We start from the raw sequence: 11,948 nt of genomic DNA on the forward strand, positions 1-11,948 counted from the left end.
AGCCATCATTGTTGTTTGGCAGGCCTGGGCTGGATTCGAACCTGCCAGCTCAGGTGTATGTGGCTGGTGCCTTAGTTGCTTGAGCCACAGGCACTGAGCCAAAAGTCTGAATTTTTAAACTCTTTGGAAGCCATGAGTTCAAACATTGTTGCTATACTCTTTCAATGAAGACAACCTGGTGTCTTACAGAAATAACTAAACAACTGTTATTTGTTATAGTTAAATTAGATATTGTATTTATCAGATAAGCTGATAAATATGTTTCTAAGAGTATGAATGCCAATATAGCTACCCTTGGGGGGGGAAAGAATAGGCCCTGAGAATTTTACTGGGGGGATGGAGGAGATGTACTATATAGATCAGATAGCATAACAATGAAAATTTCAATATACCAAAAACATTTCTAAGTTTCTGTCAATGACCCACTTATTTTTAGAATAATTAATAGAGGAAAATACCTTAAAGTTAAATTTAAGACGTCTAAATACCTCTTAATGAAAACTTTTGATAGCTGGATTTTATCTGAAGAGGTTCCTATCAAAATAGTCAGATTACCCTAATTTTTAATCAACATTCTCCATTTCTACAAAGGATATTGTCTTGCTGGTTGAATGGAACAATTGGTACAATTATTGCCTGAGCCTGGACACATTCCAGATAGGTCTGTGATAGTAGTCCAACAGAGAGAGTACCACCATTCTTGGTGAAGACAAGAGCGTCCTTTCCTAGCCGCATGGAGCCGGACTTGAAGCCATTACCAAAGACCCCGATGGGACACTGGCTCTTCCTTATTACTTTATCTGTAAAGCCAAAGCTGTAATTACACAAGAAAAAAGAAACCAGAAAGGTAAAGGCATCTTAAGATAGGTGACAAGCAGAAGGTTTGGCTTACTAATAAATAATACTTATGAGATGTCTCTCTTATTTTAATGGTTTTGGACAAAACTATTAAGTTAAAAACATAGGAAATTACTATGGGGTAACGAGATTGATATTTTTTTCTGTGTGGTTTGTGTGTATATAGTTCTACATTAAAGTCAAGAAGGCACCTTTCAACTAACAGAAAGCTGAAAGTGGCCTTGGGCAACTGCCTTTCTTGTCTAGATAAAATGGCTCTCATTGCTAGAAGTAAATTTATGGTAAGGTAAAAAGAGTAGTTATCCAGACAGGGTAACAAAAGTACCTAATAGTGGCAATGGTCAAAGGTACTAGACAGGCAAGTCCTAAAGTGGTTACATCACCCTCTAGAAATCTGAAGTCAGGGATCATGTATCTCAACAATTTCAACTCTCCACCCAAAGGATAACCCTTCCAATTCTTATCCTTTGCTCCATCTGCTGGGACAGTTCACTGGAATGGGGCCAAGGGATAAAAATAGGTAGTTCTGCCTTTGAATATCTGTCTGCAAACAGCTGCAGTATAAAGTCTCTCTTGTTCTATTAAGGGCCTATCACTGAGTCACCTCAAAATTCTCTGCAGTCCCTTATGATCAGATAAATTTGGGAGGCAGAACATTTCCCTGGCTCAAATTTTCCATTCAGATACACCCCAAAATAACAGAACCTAAAAAAATTAAAGATAGCAAATCTAGAAAATTATTATCTTCTTCTTTATCTTCCTTCACTAATAAAACTAAAGACTGTTTCTCTCCAGACTAATTTTATAATGCTGTACACTATTCATTCAATATATATTTAAACCGAGCACTCACTATGTGCTGTGCATTGTGCTGAGCACTAGAGACATGATTTAATAAAAGAGACATGATTCTTGCCCTCACAGTTTATAATCTAAGGAAGGAAAAAAAAAATGAAACAGATTAGATGCTTCTCCAACATCAATAAAATAGATACGCTACTGGCCATGACCATGCAGCCTAGTCTTGGCTACTCTTTTCAGCAGGGTGGGTTACATATCTGATTTCTACTTCTTAGTCTAATTTCTACATCTTTTTTTTTTTTTTTTGCAGTTTTTGGCCACAGCTGGGTTTGAACCCACCACTTCTGGTATATGGAGCCAGCGCCCTACTCCCTGAGCCACAGGCACCACTCCATTTCTACGTCTTAAAGGTTGTGGCTTTCTGTTTACTCTCTAATAAAGCACTATATAGTAATACCACATGTCCTCCTAGAGTAGACACTTTATAGAAGCTTTGTGTATTCTACAAGTAAGTCTAACAAAAGGGAAAGGGAATTTCCAGGGCAGTGATCCTTTGAAGAAAACCAAAAGAGCATTGAGATTGCATTGTCTATAGGCCTTAGTATTCCAGGAAATAAGCTGGTAAGATTCACACATTCCCATTCCTTTTTTTTTTTTTTGTAGAGGCGGAGTCTCACTGTATCACCCTCGGTGGACTGCTGTGGCGTCACACAGCTCACAGGAACCTCCAGCTCCTGGGCTTAGGCGATTCTCTTGCCTTAGCCTCCCGAGTAGCTGGGACTACAGGCTCTTTTATTCTATGTAAGAATCCCATAAATAGGTACTCAATTTAACTGCGTATCTGCAGAATGAATGCCAAATATCAATCTAATAACTAACATAAAACCCCACACCATACAGAATAATATAATATAGTTATAAGAATAAATCTGATACAGTTTGATATAGCTCAATAATTTTCCACAGAGCTGTCTTGGCTTAGATGGGAGATTTCTCTTTACTAAGTCACCCCTCTGACTATCTTCTCCAGTAAGAGAAAACATAGTTTACACATCAAGGGGGCTTGGATACCATATCTTTGAGTGGAATCAAAGAATACATCAGTATGCTCTAGAATACTTTAACATGTCAAGAATCTAGAATCTAGAGAAGTAAATTTAAATTGGGATTCTGATCAATGAAACAAACCTGAGCAAAACCCATGGTCATATAAGGGTGGGCACTGTTGTTCCCTAGATATAGTAGTGATATAATATGTATATCATATTATACATATTAATACATATACATATCGATACGTATCAATACATATGATAATGTTTATCAATAAAATGAAAGACTTCCAAGTGAACTGTTATTTTCTGGCTGTCATTTTTAGCTAGACCAACTAGGAAATGCACTTCTGAGCACAGGAAATAAAAATCTTTAATCTGTGGCTATTGTTAATCCCCAACCTTTGAAAGAGGTTTTCCACATTGCTGAAAAAAGGCAGCTGAATATACAGACTGGCTGATTCACACACTATCCTCTGAAGCTAAAGATAATTAGCTGTGGGCCTTAAAGGAATTTCATTTGATTTGATTTTCATGAAATTGTATATTAATGGAAGAAATGGTTGCTGCAGTTATACAATTATTTTATCACCCTGAAAACAGAAAATAGTAGTATAAAGAGTTGGCAAATAGAGATAGGAAACAACCGATGTTAGAGGTCAAACAGAATTTCTGTAGTCTCTATAATTTTGTGTAATTACTTCTATTATATCTTCCAAGTACAAAAGTAATATGCCCCCAAATGAAAAACATAAAAAAATATATATACTTGGTAATAATTTTCAAAGCTACCTTTAAAGTTTAACTATTTAAAAAGAAATTGTAATAAACGGAACCTTTGGTTAGAAGTTGGGATTAGACTAAATGATCTATTTTTTTTTTTTTTTTTGAGATAGAGTCTCAAGCTGTCACCCTGGGTAGAGTGCTATGGTATCATAACTCACAGCAACCTCAAACTCTTGGGCTTAAGAGATCCTCTTGCCTCAGCCTCCCAAGTAGCTGGGACTACAGGCGCCTGCCACAATGCCCAGCAATTTTTTTTTTGGTTATAGTTGTCATTGTTGTTTGGCAGGCCCAGGCTGCATTTGAACCCACCAGCTCCAATGTATGTGGCTGGCGCCCTAGCTGCTTGAACTACAGGCACAGAGCCTAAACGATCTCTTTTAAATAAATTGGATCTTCTTGCTGATTCAAGTTTAAGAGACAATTACAAATAAAATCTAGTACATATACTACCTTAAGAACTCATTAGAATAATTTTCTAAAATTAATTTTTAAATATGAGGAACTGCCCAATTAAAACTGGTAGGAAACATCTGGTATCATAGGGAAAATGCAAGTTTCTGCTTGTTTTGTTCTTTGGGGAGAGAACAACAGTTTCAATGAATGATAATAATCCTTCATATTTCAACTCAAATGTCATTTCTTCAGGAACCCTTTTTTGAGACTAGATTACATCCCTCTGTTATATGTTCTCAAAGAAACTGTGCTCTTCCTTCATAGCATTTACCACTGGGTCTAACAGCCTATTTAGTTTTCCTTCTCATGAAACTATCAGCCAGTTTAGAGCAAGGATCATGTCTGGTTTACCACCTTATCTCCAGTGCTTTGTACACAGGTGCTCAGTAAGAATTTGTTGAGTGAATAAAGGAATGAATTTGGAAGACAAATTGTTGCAATTAGGCTGGATACGGTGGCTCACACCTGTTATCCCAGCACTTGGGAGGCTGAGGGGTATGAATTGCCCGAGTTCACAAGTTTGAGACTGGCCTGAGCAAGAGTGAGCTCCTGTCTCTAAAAAATAGCTGGGCAGGCTCGGCGCCTATAGCTCAACCGGCTAAGGCGCCAGCCACGTACACCTAAGCTGTCGGGTTCGAATCCCCAGCCCGGACCCGCCAAACAACGATGATGGCTGCAACCAAAAAATAGCCGGGCGTTGTGGCGGGCGCCTGTGGTCCCAGCTACTTGGGAGGCGGAGGCAGGAGACTCGCTTGAGCCCAGGAGTTGGAGGTTGCTGTGAGCTGTAATGCCATGGCACTCTGCCCAGGGGGACAGCTTGAGGCTCTGTCTCAAAAAAAAAAAAAAAAATAGCTGGGCAGTGTAACAGGTGCCTGTCCCAGCTACTTGGGAGGCTGAGGCAAGAGCATCACTTAACCCCAAGAGTTTGAGGTTGCAGGGAGCTAAGACGCCACAACACTTTACCAAGGTTAACCAAGTAAGACTCTGTCTCAAAAAAAAAAAAATTGTTGCAATTATTTTAAAACCATCCTCCTCTTCTCTTATAACTATAACCACTAACTTTCATAGATGTAGTTCCACAAACAAAATGGAAGGTGATCAGATTTGCTGGGCCCACTATTTGACGGCCTAGTCACTGGGATAAGGTATAGTGGGAAGGAGTCATGAAGATAAGCAATTTTTAGGTGGGGCAGGAAGGAACTAGTATGTACAGAATTAGAGATAATTTTTTTTTGTTCTATCCCATCTAAAATTCTATTTTCCTTAATATATAATACTAACTTTAGGAGGGCTTGGGCACAGTGGCTCATGCCTATAATCCTAGCACTCTGGGAGGCCAATGTGGGTGGACTGCCTGAGCTCATGAGTTCAAGACCAGCCTAGCTAGAGCGAGACCACTTCTCTAAAAATAGCTAGGCATTGTGGTGGGCACCCATAGTTCCAGCTACTTGGGAGGCTAGGCGAGAGAATCACTTGAGCCCAAGGGTTTGAGGTTGCTGTGAGCTATGATGCCACAGCACTGTACCGAGTATGACAAAATAAGACTGTCTCAAAAAAAAAAATTAACTTTAGTAGATAAAACTGATGTGCTAAATTGAACAACAGAGTCAATTCTCTACCTTCATCAACATACTAGTCTTACTCTTGTCTCACTTCTAGAGGCTTTCCTCAAAATAGTCTTCTAATTAGAGGGGTCTGAGACCCGCTGAGTGGCAAAACATAACTACTCACTTCTCCCTAATTTCATGTTCGTTTTTTGTTTTTGACGGATCAAAGGGATTTCTCTACAAACAGGGTTATTGATTTAGAATACCTATAAGGAAAACTACAACCAAATGAATTGGTTTTCCATTTTTATAATCCTGAGCCCTTTCCATCCTCCATAGCACCACTCCATTGTTATTCATGCTACATACATTCTCCTTGAGGAAGCCATGAACAATCAACCTCATCTGCTACAAAAGAGAGAAAAAAGAAGTTGAAGCAACACTCACCTTTCACTGAGTAATATGTGAAGACATTACACTACAAACTTACGTTCTCAACTACAAACCTTTCTACAGTAATTAAATGAACTGTGTGGCAATAGAAATTTACCACCAGCTGCAACAATTAGAAAAGAGAATTTCCTAACTTTGCAGTTCTACTGAAAAACCTTCAAAGATTACATGTGTGAATGCTTTCTATTTATCTTTCTTGTACCTTGATTATACCTTGGCACTTCATGGTGTAATCCACAAATCATCTCAACTTCAGTATTTCTTATTCATGAGTGAGTTTAGGTTAATATAAACTAAGGTCTCAGACCAGTGACGGCTTTCAGCTCCCTACCCTTGTTCCTGTTGCCCAAACTCTCATTCCTTGTTCCTTTATCTAGTTAAGTTCTACTCACCCTTAGATTTCAGCTTATATATCATTTCATATGGGAAGCTTTTCCTAATCTTTGGGATCACATTGGGTTCTCCTATTGACTCATCCCATGTATCCTATACTTTTATCACCATGCTTATAGCTTTTTATTTATTATTTGCTTAATTGTCTGAATTGCCAGCTAGATTGTAAATTTTGTGAGGGCAGGAATAGTTTTCCTTCGTAACCAGTGCCTTGACACATAATAGATGTTTAGTAAATATTTCTTGAATGAATAAAGTAAAAGCAAAATATTAAAGAAAACAAATTAACCCTAAATAGGGTTCATGAACTCAAGAGAATGAAGACATTTTTACCTGAGCATTCGGTGTAGTTTATGAGGTGTCATCCCACATCCATCATCAGTAAAGGTCAAACAATATTTATTCTTGACCTCCTCAACATCTATAAAGACCGTCCTGGCGGATACATCTGGATCTACAGCATTATCTGCAAAAGGTAGAAATCTGTGGCATTAGATCCCCCTTTTTCAATATTCTATCAAAATCTCTAGTTCAGCTGGGCATGGTGGCTCAAGCCTATAATTATAGCACTTTGGGAGGCTGAGGATGGTGGACTGTCCAACTCACAGGTTTGAGGTCGGCCTGAGCAAGAAGAGCGGGACCCCATTTCTAAAAATAGCTGGGCGTTGTGGCATGTACCTGTAGTCCCAGCTACTTGGGAGGCTGAGGCAAGATAATCATTTGAGCCCAAGACTTTGAGGTTGCTGTAAATTATGATGCCAGGGGTACTCTACCCACAGTGACAAAGCAAGACTCTGTCTCAAAAATTAAACCTCTAGTTCAGTACATGTAAGACATAGAAACTTTCCTTTATGCACCTGGCTTGGATGTCCCAGGTGAGCAAGGAGCATTAATGGTAGTATACTTACTGAATTATAGAGAACAACATGTATGATGGCAGATGGGGATCATAGCTGGCTTCTAGATTTTGTATCACTGATCTGCAATCTGCCTTTCTACCTTCAAACTTCAGGGTCTGTGGGAAAAAGTACTCCCGTATGTAAAGCATCTTGCTCCATTTTTGCTTTATTCATTCCTAAGTTTTAGCCACTTACTGCTCACAAACACAGTAAAGAGTAGCTACTGAGAAAGTTGAACCAGCAATTTTGGTAGAAGTACGTGCATATTACAATTTTGGTAGAATTGATGCATATTACATCGATTATAGTTCATTTGTCAGAATGTATTTTCTTTTTTACATCACCTCCTCTGTTAAAGAATACAGATATATTCACCACTCCTGTTTACAGCCTAAGAAGCATTGAGAGAGTCAGAGGTTAAAATTAAAACATTTAATTGCCTTTCTAGATCTCAGTGATGGTAGCGAGCATACTTAAAAGGAGTGATTTTTGCTTAAGTTTTTTGTAATAGTCTTAGAGGCAGGGCTGTCCACCCCTTATGAAATGGAGACCACAGAATTAAAGTAGAAGAAATACACAGCAAGTTTCACAATTCCCCCCTGAATCATAGCTTCACAATGGGTTAATTGTTTAAGGCTCCAAAGACATCAAATATAGTTTTATTATATGTGTCATGTCCATAACCTCAGGGACGCCATTGCCTAGTGACATCTTTTTGCCACAGCCACCATTTACATAACTGTCAATAACTAAACTTGTGGCTCACTGACTCCAGTAGAAGGGCAGTCTATACAATCTGTCGGCTAGATTTATTAAACATTTTTGTCTCTATTCTGTCTTTAAGGAAGACGGAGTCCTTGCCTTCCCTTCTACCCCCTTCCCTTTCCCTAGCATTCTATACTGTTTTACTAATACCACATAGCTGGGTTGAGAGAGCTAGGTGGGGTCCTGGGTGTATGCATATACTCATCTCATTACAACTGATCAAAATCATGCCATGTCTCCCCTGGGAACAACCATTACAATTAAGAGAAGTACCACACATATTCAAAACATTCCTTTTTAAAAAAATATAGTTAACAGTATTAGTTACAACCACTGGGATGTGCAGAATGTTCATCAAATAAAACAAGATAGATTAATTTTAAAGCTACAATGGTGCTGCCAGAGTCATTGATAAAATCGTCTCTGATCCGGCTCGGCACCTGTGGCTCAAGCGGCTAAGGCGCCAGCCACATACACCTAAGGTGGCGGGTTCGAATCCCCAGCCTGGGCCCGCCAAACAACAATGATGGCTGCAACCAAAAAATGGCCAGGCGTTGTGGCGGGCGCCTGTAGTCCCAGCTACTTGGGAGGCTGAGGCAGGAGAGTCGCTTGAGCCCAGGAGTTGGAGGTTGCTGTGAGCATGATGCCATGGCACTCTACCCAGGAGGATAGCTTGAGGCTCCGTCTCAAAAAAAAAAAAAAGTCTCTGATCGTAAACTGAAGAAGTCTTAACAACAGTATGGCATCACCAGCCTTAGAAGGAGGTTAAAGGGATTGACTCTGTTAAGAGTCGATTTTTTTTAAAATAGAAGGTTTCAAGGGAAAGTTTATTTTATATGCATAGCAGTCATTTTTCTGCTATTATTATTTTTAATTGACACACAAAAATTGTACATATTAATGGAATACAGTGTGATACATGTATATGTCAAATCAGTGTAATTAGTATATCTGTTACCTCAAACATTTATCATTTCTTTTGTTGGGAACATTCAAATTCTGCTCTTCTAGCTATTTGAAAATATACAATAATTTGTCATTAATTACATTTGCCATGCAGTGCACCAGAACTCATTTCTCCAATCTAGTCATAATTTTGTATCCATTAACCGACCTCTGGCTATTCCTATTCCCCCTACCTTACCCAGTCTCTACTAATCACTTTTCTACTCTTTACCTCTGCAACTTACGAGAACATGCAGTGTTTGTCCTTCTGTGCCTGGCTTATTTCACTTAATATAATGCCCTCCAAACTTATCTGTTGATGGATAAGATAGTCAAACTTTAAGGACCAGGTGGGGCCTATGGAATATGGCAAGAAAAATGGGCCAACCTTTGGCAGGAGTTACAAGTTTGGCATGCAATGGGAGCTTTATCAGAAATATAGTTCTTCACTTTATAAGAGGCAGAAGTGTTTTTCTGTAACTGACACAAGGATTCAATATTGTATAGCTGCCTACATTGTTTTCTAGCAACTTGGCAAGCAGGCTCTGAATTGTGTTGGGAATTATCAGTCACTCCTGCTGGAAGATAGCCAAAGTCACTGTGACTGATGCAACCTGTCAACCGACTGGACATCATGTATACATTGAAAACTTTGGACATGGAGGAAATTTTTTCTAACACTTTATGAAGTCCATTCACACTTCAAACAGGGAACATATATCAACGGCAATTACACATTTATACAACACTACATTCAATGAAGTCAGATGGAAGGCCTCTTGGAAAATCATTTCAAGTCTTTTCCTCTTTTCTGCAAGTTTTGCTCAAACTTTACTAGGTATGTTTTTACAGGAACATACCAGAGTTTTAACGCGGGTACTTCAGGAGTTATAAGGAGCTACCAGGAGCAGCTAGGTGTTTTAGTGCCTTGGCTGGAAGCTCTTGCAATGCAGAAGGGAGCATGCTAGAGACCAAGGTCAACTAAAGCAACAGGGAAAAAAAGAGATCAGTGGTGGGCACCAGCAAGCAGTTTTGCACTTACTGCTGGTTTTATGTTGCTTTTCACTAGGCCTCAACAAATGAAATCACACTAATAAGGCTGGCCTCAATATATGAACTTATGATAACAAGGCCCCAATCTAGTGGCTGGTTTCAAGCCTACTTCTTGCTACTTAACCCTCCAAAAAATTACCAACATTTGGTATACACTATCAGATTCCAGGAAGTCTATCTTCTCCCTAGCCCAGTTTACCCTGCCTTTGAATAGGAAGGACAATGTGAGGGCCCTTCCTCACCACTTCAGTGAGAGCTGCACTCTCAGATCCTGTAGTGTCTTCATCCCCTAACCTGGCTACACAATCCCACATGCTACCAGATCCTAGAGAGTCTTCTTTCTCCTAACCTGGCCTATGCTATCTCTTACCAGGAGAACCTGATCTCTACCTTCCCCTTGCCCACCACTGTTGCGACCCGTCGGGCTCCTGTGGCCCTGGTCTCGGTTAGCGCAGGAAGGAACCAGGGGAGAGGCCGATTAGAAGTACAAGCTTGTGGAAGGCGGGCTAGCCCTTACTTTCCTGGTAGCCCCAGCAACCTCCGCACCAGCCTTTCATCTTGCTCGGGTGTTGGCATCTCCTACACATCACTTAGGTAAAGGGTTGGGAAACCAGATCCTGGAGAATGTATCTTTGTCCCCTAACCTACTGCACTTGACCCCTTGTCTTTTATTTATTTTTTTATTATTATTATTTTTTAATGACCCCTTATCTTTTAAAACAGCATTGTACTGAAGCCTGAGACCTCATCAGAACATGGGAAGCAGTGAGAAACTATTCCATGTTAGCCTCCCAGGAAAGATAAGATGGCAAGTGAGAGACAAACAGCTTTGCTGTAGCACTTCAAAAGCCTCTCATCCTTTCCAGTTCCAGTAGGATCACAAGGCTCCTATCCTCACCTAAGCTAGGAGGACCACCTACGGATACACACAAGATTGCCAGGGCCAAGCTGTTGCCCTACAAGCATTCTAGAAGTATCTAAAAGCATTCTTGCCTAAAAGTAAGGTCATTGAAGAAGCTCAGGAAATCTCACCCCAAAATATAACTCCTTGGTATAAAGAATATTTTGAATTAAAGGCCATTCAAGATCAAAAAGCACTGGAGAGGGCCTCGCTTCTATCTGCATTAAACAGACTGACCTAGCAAAAGATCAAAGGAGCTACTGACTTCCCCTTGGCTCCCTCTTATCTCAATACATTGTAGGAAAAAAGATCAAGAATGCAACCTGACTTGGCCCAAATCATTTAAATAGAATACCTGTCTCACAGGTTAATTTCACTTGCAAAGAGAATCATTCACAAGTCAATCTGTCTCCCCCAACCATTTATCTTCCTTGGCACCATTGGTTTCCCCTAAACAGAATTACCTGTACTTCTCATCTCCCTCCTTCCTTCCAAAAAAAATATAAATATACATTTGAACTTCACTGGGATATTGAGTATTCACCCTGTGATTACCCATGTGCATGGTATCTAAACCTTTCTCAGGCTGATCCTTCAGCAAACTTAGAGGGGGATTCCCCCTCACCTCTACATCTTTAACATTTATTGGAAGCCTATTCTTTCACTGTTTCACCCCCCACCCCAAAACACAGTCAGCAAATGACCACAAGTTTAAAATTCAAAGTCATTTCCTTATCTCTCGCTCTCCCTGCCCTGTGCATCTCATCTCTTAGGTTCCCTGACATTTTGTTTTTTGTATTCCCATTGTCATTCTCTTGGTTTACAGAACTTCCTCCCTCTCATCGGGATTCAAATCCATGTCTCTCTTCTCCAATTCATCTTATGTGTTGCTGCAAGATTAACTTTCCTGAAGCACAGCTTTGATTAGGACATTCTCTTGCTCAGAAAACTTTTAGACAGGCCAAATATTAGAGTCTATCAGTCACATCCTCGTCCCAGATTACCTTTTTTTTTTTTTTTTTTTTTTTTTCTCTTTTTAAAG

At 39.7% G+C, this 11,948-nt stretch overlaps 1 protein-coding gene across 2 annotated transcripts in view; it reads right to left on the reverse strand.

Moving 5' to 3' along the window:
• MORC4 (MORC family CW-type zinc finger 4) overlaps positions 1–11,948 on the reverse strand; it is a 60,005-nt gene that overhangs the window by 44,503 nt on the left and 3,554 nt on the right. For both annotated transcript variants that reach the window (XM_003799720.3, XM_003799721.3), the window contains exons 3-4: positions 6,677–6,809; positions 597–814 (exon numbers count right to left, since the gene is read on the reverse strand). In XM_003799720.3, coding sequence (XP_003799768.1) covers positions 597–814; positions 6,677–6,809 — 351 coding nt within the window. The remainder of the gene's footprint in view (positions 1–596; positions 815–6,676; positions 6,810–11,948) is intronic.

Source organism: Otolemur garnettii, unplaced genomic scaffold, assembly GCF_000181295.1.
Source record: "Otolemur garnettii isolate 467f Iridium unplaced genomic scaffold, OtoGar3 scaffold00155, whole genome shotgun sequence".
In the NCBI taxonomy this organism is placed as follows: domain Eukaryota; kingdom Metazoa; phylum Chordata; class Mammalia; order Primates; family Galagidae; genus Otolemur; species Otolemur garnettii.